We start from the raw sequence: 18,893 nt of genomic DNA, 5'->3' as shown, positions 1-18,893 counted from the left end.
TCCCCTCAACTTTCTACAAACAATATTGCATAATGGCAATGTGAAAGAAGTTTGTTTTAAAATCTTTGCAATTTATTAAAAATAAAAAAAACATGTACATAAATATTCACAGCCTTTGCCATGACACTCAAAATTGAGCTCTGGTGCATCCTGTTCCCACTGATCATCCTTGAGATGTTTCCACAACTTGACTGGAGTCCACCTGTGGGAAATTCAGTTGATTGGACATAATTAGGAAAGGCAGAAATCCGTCTATATAAAAAAAGGTCCCACAGTTAACAGTGCATGTCAGAGCACAAACCAAGCCATGAAGTCCAAGGAATTGTCTGTAGTCCTGAGACAGGATTGTTTCAAGGCACAAATCTGGGGGAAGGATACAGAAACATTTCTGCAGCATTGAAGGTCTCAATGAGCACAGTGGTCTCCATCTGTAAAATGGAAGTTTGGAACCACCAGGAATCTTCCTAGAACAGGCCGCCCGCCAAAATGAGCGATCGAGGGAGAAGGGCCTTAGCCAGGAAGGTAACCAAGCACCCGATGGTTGCTCTGAAAGAACTCTGGAGAGAGGAAAACCTTCCAGAAGAACAACCATCTCTGCAGCACTTCACCAATCAGGCCTGTATGGTAGAGTAGCCAGACAGAAGTCACTCCTTAGTAAAAGGCAAATGGCAGCCCACCTGGAGTTTGCCAAAAGGCACCTGAGAGACTCAGACTATGAGAAACAAAACTCTCTGGTCTGATGAAACAAAGACTGAACTCTTTGGCCTGAATGCCAAGTGTCATGTCAGGAGGAAACTAGGCACCGCTCACCACCTGGCCAATACCATCCCTACTGTGAAGCATGGTGGTGGCAGCATCATGCCGCGGGGATGTTTTTTAGTGGCAGGAACTGGGAGACTTCAGGATCGAAAGAAAAATACATACAGCAATGTACAGAGACATACTTGATGAAAGCCTGTTCCAGAGCACTCTGGACCTTAGACTGGGACGACAGTTCATCTTTCAACAGGACAACGACCCTAAGCACACAGCCCACATACCAAAGGAATGGCTATGGGCCAACTTTGAATGTCCTGGAGTGGCCCAGCCAGAGCCCAGATTTGAACATCTCTGGAGAGATCTGAACATGGCTTTGCACCGATGCTCCCCATCCAACCTGATGGAGCTTGAGAGGTACTGCAAAGAATGGGAGAAATTGCCCAAAAATAGGCGTGCCAAGCTTGTAGCATCATACTCAAAACTACTTGAGGCTGTAATTGGTGCTAAAGGTGCTTCAAAGTATTGAGCAAAGGCTGTGAATGCTTATGTATTTGTGGTTTTTTCATTTTCTATTTAATAAATTGCAAAGATTTCAAAACTAACTTCTTTCATGTTGTCATTATGAGGTATTGTTTGTAGAATGTTGAGGGGAAAAAATGAATTTAATCCATTTTGGAATAAGGCTGTAACAAAACAAAATGTGGCAAAAGTTAAACGTTGTGAATACTTTCTGGATGCACTGTATATATACACACACACAAATATTAAAATACGTATTTAACATGCACCAATTTTTCTCAGTAAATATATTTCTAAAGGTGCTATTGACATGACATTTTCACCCTGTCGGTAACAACCATGCAATCCATACAAAGAAACCAAAATAAATAGGTTCAGAAATTAAGTTATGTGTAATAACACACACCATTGGTTTACCATGCCACAAAATGGTTTACGTTGTTAACCCATGATTTTAAATTTTTGCTCTCTGGGTCCTGATGGACAGATTTCTCTCCATTTCCTCCCCCAAAAACACAATAGTAAGAAACTACCCCAAGTGTAGCAATTGGAAGAGCTAACCTCATCATAATGAAGATTTTAGAAATAGAAAGTCTTCAAGGAGAGATGAAAAGGCATTTTCTAAAACAACCAAAAAACCCAACCAAACTGTTTAACCGCTTAGGCATTCTCTACCAAGTTGCTGTTTCTTTAAAGGAGGTCATCACATCAACCCCCAGTATTACCAACATGAACATTTAGTGATAATCATGCCTGTCTTTGCAAAATTACCAATTTCAGCAATTTCCATTAGCTAGCTCACTTGAGCTGAATGACAGTAAAGCAGCACTCAGGACTTTCCAGTACAGTGGGTATGAACTCAATCAGCACAATCAAGTTTAGATTTTTTTTAATTCTACATTATATATCATATAGGATTCAGTTTAAAGGAATTGTAAGTGGCAAGCCCAGGGATAACAGATAACAGGCTGTTATTTCTGCAAATGAAATGACTGTTACAGCAAGAAAAAAAAAATAAATAAATAAAAAGTTTGAACACTGTGTGGCGCTAGTTGCTTTACTTTTATTTCACACAGAGACTGAAAGCACCATCAAGCACTAATTCACAGCAGTGATTACTTAAACAACCACTTGAACAAACAAAGCTTCTTGCCAAGAAAAAAAAATTGCATCATGAGTTCTAGATAATTTATAACAGCAAGATAAGGCATGGTTCAAGCAGAGATGATAGGATCTGCAAACTTTCTAACAGATAGAAAGAGGAAAAGCATCAGATTAAAAACAAAAAACATTCCTTTATGTCAACTGATAAAAGTTTATATCATTAGAAAGTGATAGTGCAAGTACATGTTAACTTTTTTTGTACCATTCCTATAGTGGAAATGCTCATATATGGTGGCCACAGACCAAGGGTGCTAGGAAGTGTCTGTGGAGAGGTCCTGGATTCCAGTGGTAGCCGCAAGTGAAGGTCTTTGTTTAGCTCACAGAACAAGGAAGGGGGGAAATGTGCTGCAAATACCTTTATTGTCCACTTTTGGCTGGGGGAAAAAACAATAGCAACTGGACAAGAGTTTCTAAGATACAGTTGTCATCACCCAAGAAGTTGGCAGTGTGAGTAGCTCCTTTACAGATCATCACCTGATCAGACTAATAAGACATATGTTCTTGGGCAAACGAGAGATCATTTGGATGTGAAGGCACAACCAGGGCCCCTTTAAACTGAACCTGTGGCCAATCCATGTACACTTTGTATTTCTAGATCCATAACCGTAAATTAATTTTTGGACCAGTTTCGCACCTTTTGTACGTTTATAGCATGTTTCACTGCACATTAATGCCCATTATTGTGTAGACTGCCAACACAGAAAACATCTGATCTTTTTGGGAATGCTACACTACATCATACGGAAGCACACTGATGCACTGCAACACATCTGCGTTGTTTTAGTGCATTGTTGTGCAATTCAAAATTAATGGAAATGCAACACACAAACAAGAACATTTTGCTGTACAATTACATGCAGGACCACCTATGTTACCACAAAGCAAATGTGTTATGAGGCCTAAATCCCTGCCTCCCTGACCTCTGGCTGCAGGCACTTTGGAGAATTCATCTCAAGTTATGCATGGGCATTTGCTTTTCTCCTCTGAACTCCACAGCCTTTAAAAAAAGGCACCTAAAGCCATACACGCCACATGCGTTTAGGTACGTCAAATGTTTGGGAGGTATTGGATTCCACTAGCCAAAATAAATTTATTCTGGCCATTGGAATGTATGAACGCTCATATGCTAGACGCGTCTAGTGTTTTAGGTGCATTTTGTTTCCTGCTCAAAAGCAACTTTTAACGTGCTGGTTCTTCATCCTATATATGGTCCTCCTCTAATACACCTGTAAACGCCAATCTATGCATGGACACGTAGGCCAACAGGGGTGCGTTTACAGGTTGAAGAGGGAAAACAAAAGGCCTGTTCTTTAATTCCACACAAAACAGATTTCAGTTTCAGGCAACTAGCGGCAACTTCATTGGGGAGATCTCCACCGCTTAGTGCAGAGTTCCACGCATCCACTGTTGCCAAAACAAGGGAGTGTCAGGCTTTTCATAAGATTGCAGGAATATTAAGAAATATTTGACCAGGCATCATGTCTACTAGCAATCATTCAACTATAGGAATATTCCTAGCAACAGGATCACTAAACACTTCTTACCTTCCACAAGAATTGTTCACCTACTGGCAAAAGTGTCAGCATCTTGTTAGCCAGTGCCACCTCCTAATTTGGCAGATTGCTGCCAGTGACCAATTCCTTGTGTGACATGAAATTTAAGCAGCGCGGGAAAGCGTAAAAAGGCAGGCAATACTTTATTCTGTTGCATACCCATTTGGGATGTAGGAGGAAAAAAAAAATAAAAAGACAGACACAAAATCCATACACTGCAAATTCCCTTTAAACACAAAAATAGCATCCACTTACTGGATTTCTGTAAACCAACCCCCATCAGAAAATGACCAGCAAACATTGAATACAAATTGTTCTTTTGAAAACAAAAGTCTGACACTGGCGTCTTTCCATTTTTGGTATATGGATTGGTATTATTGATTTTCTTTAAATCAATTTTTAGAAGTTTGTGACTACATCCATTACAGACTGTATGGACATTCCTACACAGGTCAAAAAGATGGGCATTAAATGGTTTTGTGTAATCAAAGTATTCTTCTGTGGAATGAGTGAACCAAAATCTACATCTCATTGATTACAATGGCCTTGTCACTGACATGTCTCCAGTCATTTCCAATATCAAACAGATCTTACCAGTTAAAGAGTACTGCATGGAACACATGACTAATCTTTTAAATCAGTTTCACCAATATTGCTCCTAGACAGAATTTGCGCATAGTATAGTCATTTATTGTGTATAGGAGGGAAAAAAAATTATTGCCCAAACCAACCGATTTGTCACTTCTAGTACAAGTTTAAAAAGTAAAGTCTAGGCACATAGTGGTGATAAAGGAAGGGCAAAAAAAAAAAACAGCAAATATCTACTGAATTATTTACCTGGCACAGCTAAATGTGCAAAGAGGTGGTGTGCAACCTAAAAATAACCTGGATGTAATGTCAAAACTACTACATACAAGACTACCTTCAAAAATAACTCTAGCACACGCTCATTGGAATACTTTGAGAGTTAAAAGAAAGAAAGAAAAAAAAAAAAAACACCGCACAAGTATAATTGTGATACTCCAATAGGTTTTTTTCCTATTGAGTCAATGTCATCAGAACATTCATGGCCCACAAGCATAATGTATGGCACCTGGGTATCTATTAAGAATCTGCTTGCCCCTTGACTTACATTTTCTTCATGCGGTTTTTTCCATTTGCATGGGCTTATACTGTGCAATACGAGATCCCCATCTTATCTTGATGAGGGAATATGATCCCCTTACAAAGGATTATGCTTCTTTGTTGATGCTGATACAGCTCTCTATGGAAAACCATCTTACACTATGTTCATAAACAAAAAAATAAAAAAAAGGATGGCAATGGGAGCCAATGCTCAAGACTACTCTGGTGTTTACAAGTTCAAGTTCTAGGAAAACGGTGATGCAAAGCAGTCTTTCAGCACTCCACACACTTTCCCAACCAAGCATGTACAGTGCATCCAGAAAGTATTCAGTGCTTAACTTTTGCCACATTTTATGTTACAGCCTTATTCGAAAATGGATTAAATAAATTTTTCCCTCAACATTCTACAAACAATACCCCATAATGACAACGTGAAAGAAGTTAGTTATGAAATCTTTGCAATTTATTAAAAATGAATAAAACCACATGTAAATTACAGTATTCACAGCCTTTGCTCAATACTATGTTGAAGCACCTTTAGCACCAAAATTACACCCTTATGTCATTTTGAGTATGATGCTACAAGCTTGGCACACCTATTTTTGGCCAATTTCTCCCATTCTTCTTTGCAGTACCTCTCAAGCTCCATCAGGTTGGATGGGGAGCGTCCATGCAGTGCCATTTTCAGATCTCCGAAGAGATCTTCAATTGGGTTCAAGTCTGGGCTCTGGCTGAACCCCTCTAGGACATTTACAGAGTTGGCCCGTAGCCACTCCTTTGTTCAGGTCCAGAGCACTCTGGAACAGGTTTTCAAAGATTTCTCTGTACATTGCTGCATTCATCTTTCCTTTGATTCTGACTAGTCTCCTAGTTCCTGCCGCTGAAAAACCTCCCCACAGCATGATGCTGCCACCACCATGCTTCACTGTAGGGATGGTATCGGCCAGGTGGTGAGTGGTGCCTGGTTTCCTCCAGATATAATGCTTGGCATTCAGGCCAAAGAGTTCAATCTTTGTTTCATCAGACCAGAGTTTTGTTTCTCATGGAAGGAGAGTCCCTCAAGTGCCTTTTGGCAAACTCCAGGCGGGCTGCCATTTGCCTTTTACTAAGGAGTGGGTTCCGTCTGGCCACTCTACCATACAGGCCTGATTGGTGGAGTACTGCAGAGATGGTTGTTCTTCTGGAAGGTTCTCTCCACAGAGATATGTTGCAGCTCTTTCAGAGTGATTATCGGGTGCTTGATTACCTCCCTGGCTAAGGCCCTTCTCCCTCGTTTGCTCATTTTTGGCCAGGCAGGCCCGCTCTAGGAAGATTCCTGGTGGTTCCAAACTTCTTCCATTTACGGACGATGCAGGCTACTGTGCTCATTGGGACCTTCACTATAACTAGCAGGACAGCGCTGCAGATAACACAATATATTAAAAAAAACTGAAAGTCCAAGACAAGTGCTGGAACCTCACAAATCTTCGAATAGGGTTATCCCATATAAAATATTGAAAAATACATTCCTCAAAGTCTTCAATAATCAGATAAGATGAAAATCTTCACCTTCCATCCGTGTGCTCAAAGTGCCAATAAATTAAATCACCACTGTGAGGAACCATCACCGCCAGCCTCTCATCTGATGAATAGGCCTACTCAACTTCGGTCTAATCGCACCTTTAACCCTATTATCCCTGGATTATGGGAAAATTCATCTACGGATCCACCAGATTGCCAATGTGAGTGGGTCATCAGTTTACATAAAAAGAAATTCTGACAGTGTGTACCCGCATATATAATTTATTTAAAAAAGTTAAACACTCAAGTAAAGTGCACTTTTCTGGTGCACTGCAGATACCAAATTGTATCGGAACTAATCCTCCATATGACTGCCGCAGCTGGTGGAAATTCTGTGAGCAGGGTCAGTGTCCTCCCTCCCTTCTTATCCCCTGGTGTTCTATGTAATCCGTGTAGTCCCGTCAACGGGAAAGCGGTGTGCCGGTATAGTGTCACGCACTCCACATAGCTCTTACTCGTTATGCCTAAGTGGGACCTTCAATACTGCAGAAATGTTTCTGTACCCTTCCCCAGATCTGTGTTTTGAAACAATCCTGTCTTGGAGGTCTACGGACAAATGCTTGGACTTCTTGCTTGATTTGTGTTCTGCCATGCACGGTTAACTGTGGAACTTCATATAGACCAGTTTATGGCTTTCCTAATCATGTCCAATCAACTGAATTTCCCACAGGTGGACTCCAATCAAGTTGTGGAAACACCTCAAGGATGATCAGTGGGAACAGGATGCACCAGAGCTCAATTTTGAGTGTCATGGCAAAGGCTGTGAATACTTATGTACATGTTTTTTTTTCGTTTTATTATTTTTAATAAATTGCAGAGAATTCAAAATGAACTTTTCATGTTGTCATTGTTTGGATTAAATTCATTTTTTTCCCCTAAACATTCTACATTTTGGAATAAGGCTGTAACATAAAATGTGTCAAAAGTTGAGCCCTGTGAATACTTTCTGGATGAACTATATGATCACTATACATTTAACATTTGGGTCCCTTAAATACCAGTTGCTGAACATAATAATGGCACCCTTAAAAAAATAAAGGAGCTTAAACCATTTGTAACCTAGAAAAAAAACCCACAAACAAGTGTGGGACACACACACACACACTCTAAGCAAGTACAAAAGCCCTGTTATCTTGCCAGCTGCTTGCTGTAAATTGGGCATTAAAGTAAACACACGTACTCTCCTCCCTGCTGCGACATTGATCTGATGCTGCAGTTGTCCCCCACCAGCTCTAAACCCCAAAACTGAGCAATCACATGAGCACTGACTGCTCAGTCACCAACTCTTTGCTCTGCATTGCTAGGCTGAGGGGGACAGGAGTGGTAGCTGGCTCCTGCTCAGTGGTGCACTGGGCTGGAGCTAGCTGTCAATCAGGTGTCTAGGTATATGCTAAAAATTGTCGGAATCCTTCCAGGACCAAGAGCGGTTGTGTGTGACATCAGCAGACTGCAGGCTTTAGCACGACAGCAGATTCTGGGTCACAGGAGAGCACTGCAGTCCTGTGACCCATGTGAGAAGTATTGTCAAAAAAGCTTTGGCCATTCTTTAAGTTTTTGCATTTTACTATATTATCACTGAATTGCATAGTACTTTTCATATGTACAGTATTACTATATTAACAACCTCACTGGCCTGTACAACATGTCACTAGTGGAGTGGCATAACCACATTTGCCTTGCAGGACAGAGTGATTGAACCCGTATCTCCATTCTCTCAACATCCTTTATTAATGGAAAGGAAGTTACTGGAAAGGAGGAGATTGTATTTGCTCCATTTGTAAAAACCCTACCAAAATCCTCATCTGAATTACAAAAAATATTCTAAAATATCAATCTTTATAAATAGCAAGAATACATTTCAGATAGAATTTGACTAATGTGGTGCTAGGAAGAACACAATGACTCAAGACAGTTTCCTGTGTTATTCATAGCTGTGGATGAAACAAAATTTAGAGCGCATATAACTATGGGAAGAAAATACAGCAAAAGCTCTATTACGATTGCCAAAATAAAGAGCAGACTTCCTGCAGAGTCACTGTGTTGTGATATACCAACGCAGAACGAGCTACAGGCAATGTAAAGTGTTAGGTACAACTTTTTACTTGTAGAAAGCATTCCTTGCTATATGAAGCAGTAAATCTCAGTCCTAGAGTGGCTTCTATTGACTGTAGTGATGTCTCATGGTTTCCTGAGTCTACATCACTTCAGGGTCAGATGACTGCAGCACATTGTACCAACTACAGCCTCTACATGTGATTGACCATTAGACAAATTAGGGCACCTTAATTCTTGTGTTAAAATACACAAATTAATGCAACTCTAATCAATACATTTAATTTATGTAAGCAGTGTAAGTATACCAACTTGGTAACAGTCTATTGCAGTTTCTGTACAGCAGAGCAACCCAGAAGTCTAAGGACATATGTCAGGTGATTTTATAAAATTGGAGCACTCAGAATCTGGTGCAGCTGTGCATGGTAGTCAATCAGCTTCTATCAGCTTGTTCAATGACGCTTTGACAATAAAACCTGGAAGCTGATTGGTTTCTATGCAGAGCTCCACCAGATTTTGCACTCTCCAGTTTGAATAAATATTTACAATAGTGACTAGAAATATTGTGTAGGACAACTCTGGACTGACTTGATCACAGCAGAATTTTTTTTTTATTTTTATATTTTTTTATTTTAAGTTATATATTTTCTTTTAAGAACTTTCATTTTTTTTGGCTGGAGTTCGTTTTATGGAAATTTGCACTAGTTTCCTGGCTGTCATGCACAAGTATTTGTCACTTCCAAGTATACCAAGAGCTCTTGCTTCATTCTGGCTTTAATGATTTTCACACTTTCAAAAAAGGTCAGTGTCCCAAAAATTACTCAAACCAAAGATGACTAGGCAAATCACATTTTTTGAACTGAAAATCAGTAAATGTCACGTTTTGCATTTCTCTTGGTGCAAATTTCCTTTAAACTGGTTATAAAGTCAGAAGTTTTTTTTTTTTTGTTTTTTTTTTTACACCTTAATTCTCTGCAATAAGGTAAAAAACTAAAAAAACAAAAACAAAAAAAAGCTTGTGTTCTGCTCCCCCCTAGCTCCTGCTTTCTCCATTCTTTCCTCACCGAACATGGAGGCAGCAGCAGAAGCCATTGACAGACAGCATGGTTCAGCCCCACCCCCTACTCTTCCCTCAGAGGCTGTGATTGACCGCAGCAGAAGCCAATGGGTCCGCACTGCTGCCTCCATGGCTAGTGAGGAGAGCGGATAGAGACGCTGCTCTCAGGCACGGTATCCTATCTAGATCAGGCTCAGGTAGGTATAAGAGGCGACTGGGAGATAGTCGAGGAGGATGGGGAATCCTCCCTGCTGTGCCATCATGTTCTGACAGCAGTAGATCAACTTCTGTTCAACTTCAGTAGCCACACAGATCAAAATTCAGCAGGACCCTGCTGAAACAGCTGAATTTCAATCCATCCATGGCCACCTTAAAATTCAACGTCAAGGCCTCCATGAAGCATGCAACTTGGACCATGATGCTCCCTAGGGACACAGAAGATGATTTGGTCAAAAAAAAAAAAAAAAAAAAAAGTACCTTTAGGCATCATAAGGTTCATGAACTGTGCAAGTACTATCTGTGCATACACCAGGGCTTGAAAAAGCCGCTCGCCAAATGTGAGGAGAAATTTGAGCGGCAAGCACAGATGCACAGATGGAGCGGCTGCGCTCCAAGCCTCATTGGGAAGTCGAGTTTCGGTTTCCAGCTTCTTTGGCACCACCACTGAGGGGAAAGGTGCAGGAGAGGTCCGCTCTCCTCCGCGGAGAGGAGACACCCTCTCCACCGCTGCGGGGGACTCAAGGAGTAAGTATTGTATACATGTCCTATCACTATAATGGAGTACAGGGGAGCTGGGATATACATTACTGTATACATGTCCTATCACTATAATGGAGAAAAGGGGAGCTGGGATATACATTACTGTATACATGTCATATCACTATAATGGAGTACAGGGGAGCTGGGATATACATTACTGTATACATGTCATATCACTATACACTGTATACATGTCATATCACTATAATGGAGTACAGGGGAGCTGGGATATACATTACTGTGTACATGTCATCACTATAATGGAGTACAGGGGAGCTGGGATATACATACTGTATACATGTCATATCACTATAATGGAGTACAGGGGAACTGGGATATACATTACTGTATACATGTCATATCACTATAATGGAGTACAGGGGAGCTGGGATATACATTACTGTGTACATGTCATCACTATAATGGAGTACAGGGGAGCTGGGATATACATTACTGTATACATGTCATATCACTATAATGGAGTACAGGGGAGCTGGGATATACATTACTGTATACATGTCATATCACTATAATGGAGTACAGGGGAGCTGGGATATACATTACTGTATACATGTCATATCACTATAATGGAGTACAGGGGAGCTGGGATATACATTACTGTATAATGTCATATCACTATAATGGAGTACAGGGGAGCTGGGATATACATTACTGTATACATGTCATATCACTATAATGGTATAATGGAGTACAGGGGAGCTGGAATATACATTACTGTGTACAGTTTTATATTTTGGACTATTCTAAAGAAAAATGTAATTTCATAAGCTTTAAGGGGGCATGCTTGTGGCGGGCAGGGGGTGGGGTTGGAGGCGGACTTGGGCAAGGTTGGGTGGAGCAACTGGTGGAGAGAAAGGTTTGTGCCTGGCTAGTAGGTCTAGACTCGAAATTTTAAGCCCTGGTATACACTAGGTCCCGATGAGTTCCCTAAGCTAGCCGACATGAAAGCCACTTTAAAAATGGTGTAGGATACATTTTTGGAGACAGGAACTCCTTGGCTGAAGCTTACTCTTAAAGGGCTGATACATATACTGAACACGTGGCAGATTAAAGAGGGAAAAGTAAAAAATACAGTTGGGCATAAAAAAAAAAAAAAAAAAAGAAAAGATAAAAAAAAACTTCCTTTAATCTGACATGTGTTTATTATAAGGGGAACTCCAACAAAATAAAATACACAGATGAAAGCTACAGAAACTGAAAATGTCTCACCTCCTCTTTGGACTAATGGCAAATAATTTTACATTGGTCAAATATATCCTGAATGGCCTTACAGGCAAGGATGGGACAAGGGAAGGGGGGGGCAGAAGGGGCACAGTCTGTGGTGAGGGGGGCACACTGGGAGCTTCGGACGCTTCTCCTGCCCGACAGGAGAAACGGTCACTGTCCCTTATATTGCTGCATAACGGTTTTAAGCCAATTTAATGGCTGCGGGAGAGATAGGCAGAGCTGATTACTCCTCTCCTTTTAAGTTCCACTCTCACCCTCAGCTTGCTCTCCTTTCTGGGTCACTTCACAATTTTCCTTAATGGTCACTTTACCTTCCCTGCACAATCTTAAGTCAGCACCGATACTCCTGCTCCTCTCTCCTGCTTGCATTTCCCTTCCATCTGCTGTCCCATTCATCTGCACTGTACACATCCTGCAGCCTCTGGTCCCAGCTCTGGGCATTCCATACAGCCGTCTGGATGACACCCTTTCCATCCTAGTTTACTACTCTACTAACTGTCCTGTCCCCATAATGCAGCCCTAGCACTCTGTACTCCTTCACTCTGCTCTTCATTAAAATATACTCTTACTACCCAGACCCCCCCCCCACCTATTCACCCTTTCTTATCCCTAATAACCATGCACTGCGGTGTGGCCACAGTGTGATTGTATGTGCAGTATACCTGAGGTTTTAGGTGTGCTCCCAAAAAATTCTATCTCACAGTGTTTTTTTTGAAAGCACATTAAAGTCCTGCATGCTGCATCTTTGATGTGTTTCCAGAAAACGCACTAATAGAATTCAATAGGCGCACTCCTAAAACCGCAGCACACCAGTGTGAGCCCACTATAAAGCTAGGTTCACACATTTGCATGTCAGGAAGGTGCACAAAATTGTGGTTTTCTTGACAACCACAGAAACACACTGGGGTTTATTTTCTAAAGTTGGGGAGTGCAAAACCAAGCTCATCTCTTCAAAGAAACCAATCAGCTTCCAGATTTTATTGCCAAAGCTTAATTGAACAAGCTGAAGTTGCAGAAGTGAGCCTGATTTTGCACTCTCCAGCTTTAGTAGATAAACCTACTCCTGTCCTTTAGTAGACATGCAAAGTGAAATTAACTGTTTCATCTGTTAACACTTGCATTTTCACATGCACCAAAAAACACATGGTGCCGCATGGTGTCGGTCTAATAAGCGAGACCTCAGTGGTCTGTTTAGAGCCCTGATATTTCACACACAAAAAAAAAAAAAATATATGATTACATTATAAAAACTATATTTTAATTGAGGCGTGTTTACACACGTTTTTGTCTCTGAAGAGCGATCCACATTCAGATTGCTCTTCACAGAGCATTTGACTGGCAGCGAGGTGGCATTGTATTGCCTCCTCACTGCCTGCTTTAATCCCCTCACCCTGCACTGGCATGTCACAACCACGTGCATTGCAGACAATTGTGGGGAACCTGCAGAGCAGCACCACTCACTTGGGTCAAATTTGACAATTGGTATAATTCCTGCTACAGCTGTGAAGCAAATCACAGCATGTCTACATTCCCAGGCACTCCCTCAGCTGCTAAAGGATGCAGCGATTGAGGCACCCAGTTCCAGTTTGCCCCTCCCAGCCATCATAATTTAACCACATACCCTTTACTGCGGCACACTACATATTCCACCGGTCACCATTTCTCTGAAATATCCCTCATTTCAACTTTAAAAAAGCAGAATGGTATGTTAGTACTATTTCAGTGCATATCACAAACATTACACCATTAGCCCTATCCCGGGGGGGCGGGACGCAGTTTGCCATGTTCACCCTGGGCACTGAAAAACCTTGTCCCGGCACTGCTTACAAAGTAGAAACATTTACAAGTACCCCAACTTTACCCATGAACTTCGTGAGCATTACCCCAACACCATCAATTGTTAGCCCATATGGCATTTAAGACAATTACACTAGCTGATAAAACCTGATGCAAAATAGATTTATATATTTAAAGTAGTAAAAAGCCCAGGCTAAGAACAAGCCAAGAACAAGCTAACTCCAGCCAACTGAAGAGCTATCACAGGACAGCTGATGGCAATGGTTTTTCTGTATGTAAAATCTAGCCTAGATTCAAGACGAAAAACCCCTAAGTAAAAAAAAAAGGATGGGAAGGCAGGACACATGAAAAAAAGCTTTTCTAGCCTACAAAATGTAATAGCATGTACATTGTAGATATCGGCTCTTAAACATTTAGAATGCCTAACAGGATTACTTTAAGTAATATTTTTCTACATTTATGTCAGATTCAAAAGCAAAAAGCAATACCACATACTTATTTGCACAAACCACATAATGACCACAATTTATACACTTTCCTAATATGGGGAAAGTGAAAACAGTCACATTGTTCACAGAACTCACCTTCATGATTTCAGGCAAGTGTGTCAAGTAGTAAAGATCAAGATGGGCATTAGCGGCAGCCAGAGCCAAGAGGTACTCATTTCGCGCGTCTGATAATTGCTGTGTACATACCACCAGCTGTGTGGAAAACTGCAGCAGACAAAATGTAATGTCAACACACAGGCAAACAGGAGATCAAACAATGTATGTAAATGCAGACTGTATACTTTATGGAAGATTCTAATAAATGTAATCCAGGCAGCAGTCTAGCACCCAAATCCTTCCAAACCTGAATTACCGGTATAGTTATAGTTGCCAGGGAAACAATTTGTGCGGAAAGCCAATTCCACCCTATTAGAAAAGTATCATCATTTACTCAGTTAACAGGAGCATGGGAATGCTTCTGAATGATACTTGGGAACCCAGTTAGTATCCCCAGATAGGTCACTTGTACAATTTCTACCCACTTTGGAGTTATGGCTGTACCTACATCACTTGTGCTCCAACGTTCCAATCACCAAACTGATTAAAATACAGGTACAGTTTCCACACATACTAAGAAGCTCATAATGAAGAGTAGATAGTATTCTTTGTCAGGATTTATATTAGCAGCAAGAGTTTGTGCAGCGCTTTAAAATATGAAAAGGGGGACAGTACAGTTATACAGTTCAATACAGAAGAGGGAATAGGTTGGCCCAGTACATACAATCTAAAAGGGAGGGGGAGGTGGTACAAAAGGTTATAGCTGCAGGGGATGGTCTGATGGAGGCGACTAAAGTACAGTTCTTAGGTGGAGTAGGCTTCCCTGAATAAAAGGCGTTTAAGGATCATGTAAAGCCAGAAAGGGTAGGAGCTGACCAGACATACTGAGGCAGGGAGTTCCAAAGGATGGGAGAGGCTCTGAAGAAGTCCTGAAGGCGTGTGCTGGAGAAGGCGATAAGGGAACTGGAGAGCAGGAGGTCTTGGGAGGAGTGGAGAGGACAGTTTCGGTGATATCTGAAGAGGAGGTTGATTTTGTGGATGGCTTTCTATCTTGTGGTTAGTACTTTGAATTTTATACATTGGGCTAGTGGAAGCCAGTGAAGAGATTGACAGAAGGGCAGTAGACACAGATCAGTTAATAAAGGCGTATTAGTCGAGCAGCAGCATAATAGACTGAAGGGGAGGTTGCCTGTGTAGGGGTAGGCCAATGAGGAGGAAGTTGCAGTAGTCAAGGTGGGAAATAACCAAGGAGTGAATAAAAGCAGTTTTGTGGTGTCAATCAGGAAAAGGGCGAATTCTGGAAATGTTGGAAGTTAAGATGGCAAGAATAAACCAGTGATTGGATGTGGGGGCTGAAGGAGACGTCCACCCAGGATTACACCTAGCACCCTGGCACGTGTGGAGGGAGCTATGGTTGTGCCGATGATCTCAATGTTAAATTCATGGGGAGGGGATCTGGGAGAAGAAAATATTACAAGAGTAGTTTTAGAAATATTGAGTTTGAGCAAGTGGTGTGACATCCATACTGCTATGTCGCTCAGTAAAATTGTGATACGTAAAGAGATTGAGGGGGTGAGTTGAGTCGAGAGATAGATTTGAGTGTCATCAGGATAGAGTTGGTATTGGAATCCATGGGAGGTTATCAACTGGCCCAGGGAACAGGTATAGAAAGGGAAAAGGAGCGGCCCAAGGACAGGGCCTTGGGGTACTCCAAACAGAAAAAAAGAGCAGAGGAGATGGTATTGTATGTGACTGAAAGTGCCCCGAGATAAGTAAGAGAACCAGGAAAGAGCAGAGTCATGGAAGTCAAGGGAGTGGAGTTTGAGGAGTGGGTGGTCAATGGTGTCAAAGGCAGCAGAAAGTCTAATAGTAAGAGTATAGAGTACTGGCCATCTGCTTTAGCATTTAGTAGGCCATTGGTGAGTTTTAATAGGGCAGTTTCAGTGGAATGTTGCGGGCAAAATACAGACTATAGGGGATCGACAAGGCTGTCAGTGAGGTAGCAACTCATACGGTAGTAGACAAGGCATTCAAGAAGCATGGAGAAAAACAGGATCAGGGTCTTAAGTTAAACAGGTGGAGTTTTTTTTTCCCCCCAAGGTTTGGAAGAGTGGGTTTTGAGGATAGTGGTGCAGTAGGTTTGTTTAGCAGCATGAAGGCAGGAGTTCTATTTGAGAAGGGCAGATTTGTAGAGGGTGAAGTCTTACAGGGATTTAGTTTTACGCCACACTTGCTCAAGAGCACAGCTGAGTCTCTTGAGACTTCATGTGTTGACGGTTTGCCAGGGTTGCAGCACGCGAGGCCCTGTTCTGCATGTAGAGGGGAGCAAGTGTGTCCAGAGAGGATGACAGTATACTATTGTAGGCAGAAGTGGCCAGGTCTGAGTGGGACAGGGTTGCAATCATAAAAGGCAAATCAGTAGCAGAAGGAAGGGAAGAGTTGAGGTGGCAAAGGTTCCTGCGGGTAACAGTTGGCAAGTAGGAGGCATGGAGGTAGGATACAGGGAGAGTGAAATGGATAAGGCTGTGATCGGAGAGAGGAAAAAGGGATGTTGGAGAGGTTGAAGGGGGTGCAGAGGTAGGCGAAAATCCACTCCAAAATACTCACCTGATATGCACATATTTTTGTGACTTATTGAGAAAATGCAGACTATGGTGTGTAACCTGCAATGTTAGACTTTGGGGACCCGGCAGGCCCACTTTAAATCCACTTCCGCAAGTAACTATACGATTATGTGTAGTGGATTATAGGACAGCACACAAAGCTTAGTTTAGTTTCAAAGCAAAGTAAAAAAAGCTGAACTTTGGGCACAAAAAACGAAGTGTAAAATGTCAAATCAAGATTACACATGCCTCTTGTATTTGGACAATACACACTGTGCAAAATGATTAGGAAAATTGTATTTTTGAGTATTCATTTCATTATTGAACTACAATGCTCTTGGTCAATGCAAAATGTTAATAAACCTCAAATCTGAATATTAAAGTAAAAGTGAGGTTTTGGCTTTTTTAGGAGATCCTGTGTGCACAATTATTGGGCAACTATTAGGCAAATAAATTAAAAACAAAAATAAATCCCATCTCACTTGTATATTTTTTATCTGTTAAAGTGAGAATAATAAACAACTCAAAATTTACAATAAACATTTGACATTAAAAAAAACCCAAACAAAAAAATAGCCACCCTTTTCCATAACAGTCATAAGCCTTCCATTCATGGAGTGTCAGTTTCTTGATCTGTTGACAATCAACTTTCTGTGCAGCAGCAACCACAGCCTCCCAGGGCACTGTTCAGAGGTGTACGGTTTTCCTTCACCATAATTCTCCCAATTAAGAAGGGCCCACAAGTTCTCAATAGGGTTTAGGTGAGGAAGGGGGCCATGTCATTCTTTCAACTTTAAGGCTTTCACTGGCTATCCGCACAGTGGAGTATTTTGATGCATGCGATGGAGCATTATCTTGCATAAATATCATGGCCTTCTTGAAAGATACAGACTTTTTCCTGTACCACTGCTTGAAGAAAGGGTCTTCCAAAAACTGGCAGTAGGTTTTATTTTGAGCCCATATTCAACTCAAAAGAAGGTCCAACTAGCTAATCTTTAATACCAGCTCATGCCAGTATCCTCAAAGTGGAGCTCTGTGCCAGTTACTGATCCAGCCATGGCCCACACATCTGGTCTGTTAAGAGTCACTCATCTCATCAGTCCATAAGACCTTTGAAAAATCTGTCTACATATATTTCTTGGCCCAGTCTTGACATTTCAACTTGTCTTGTTCAGCCTTCCTTAATTTGGCAATGTCTGAGCACTGAACACCTAGGCACTCCATGTAGATTGCAGTTCTGGAATATGACAGTACTGGAAGATAATGGGTTCCTGGTAGTTTCAACATGGATTCTTCTCAAATCTTAGGCAGTTAATGTATGTCTTTTTCTGAACACTTTTCTAGCAACAGTTGACCATTTGCAACATAACTTGTTGGTCCTGTGATCACACCCTATTATCCTAGCAATTCAAGAGTGCTGCATTCCTCTGAAAGACATTTTTTTATAATTTGACTTTCCAGAGTCAGTTAAATCTTTTGGCTCATTTTCCTTGAGCAATTACCTGATATGATTAAATCCAATAAGCATTCAAGTTTACACAGCTTGAAGTTGGACAATATGCACAAAAAAGGATGATTTGGTCAAAATACTCACTTGTCTAATAATTGTTATGTTACCAATACAGTGGCACATATCCAATGCAAAAAACAGATCTACAAGTGAAAATACATGCAGATTCCAAATTATGCAGCTGCCCCTTTAAGTGTGAATCACTAGTGATACAATATGCTGAAATAAAGTTAGGCACTTGCTAGATTCGGAATACATCAAAAATACATAAATACAAATTTGTGCAGTGTAGAAAACAAAAAAATGAGAAAAAGAAAAGTCTGCCAGAGTGTAGCATAACCAAACACCACACAATGAAGTAAGTTCTTCAATGGACGTGGGATTAACCTAATCTCCCCAACTCTTCACCACTCCCAAGGGTGCTTTAGGTCAAGGAGTAGATTCCATGTGCTTTTTCAAACGATCAGCTTAATATGACATACTCCGTAATGAAGCAAGGAACATTATTAAAAGAATCAAAGTGTAGTATTTAAAGTATTGCACATAAAGGGTAATAAAAATGCCCTCACATTACAAGGTGCCTATGTTACCGGCACCAGTGTATACAGTCTATAATGGATGTTTATCACTGCACCGCCTCCG

General features: G+C 41.1%; 1 protein-coding gene across 1 annotated transcript in view; it reads right to left on the bottom strand.

Annotated features, from left to right (window-relative positions):
* FCHSD1 (FCH and double SH3 domains 1) overlaps positions 1-18,893 on the bottom strand; it is a 129,159-nt gene that overhangs the window by 44,266 nt on the left and 66,000 nt on the right. Inside the window, exon 8 of the mRNA XM_089653676.1 lies at positions 14,178-14,306. Coding sequence (XP_089509802.1) covers positions 14,178-14,306 — 129 coding nt within the window. The remainder of the gene's footprint in view (positions 1-14,177; positions 14,307-18,893) is intronic.

This window comes from Staurois parvus, unplaced genomic scaffold (genome assembly GCF_062004578.1).
Source record: "Staurois parvus isolate SC_StPar_1 unplaced genomic scaffold, SC_StPar_1.0 ptg000006l, whole genome shotgun sequence".
NCBI lineage: Eukaryota > Metazoa > Chordata > Amphibia > Anura > Ranidae > Staurois > Staurois parvus.
This window is presented reverse-complemented; position numbering and strand designations above follow the sequence as displayed.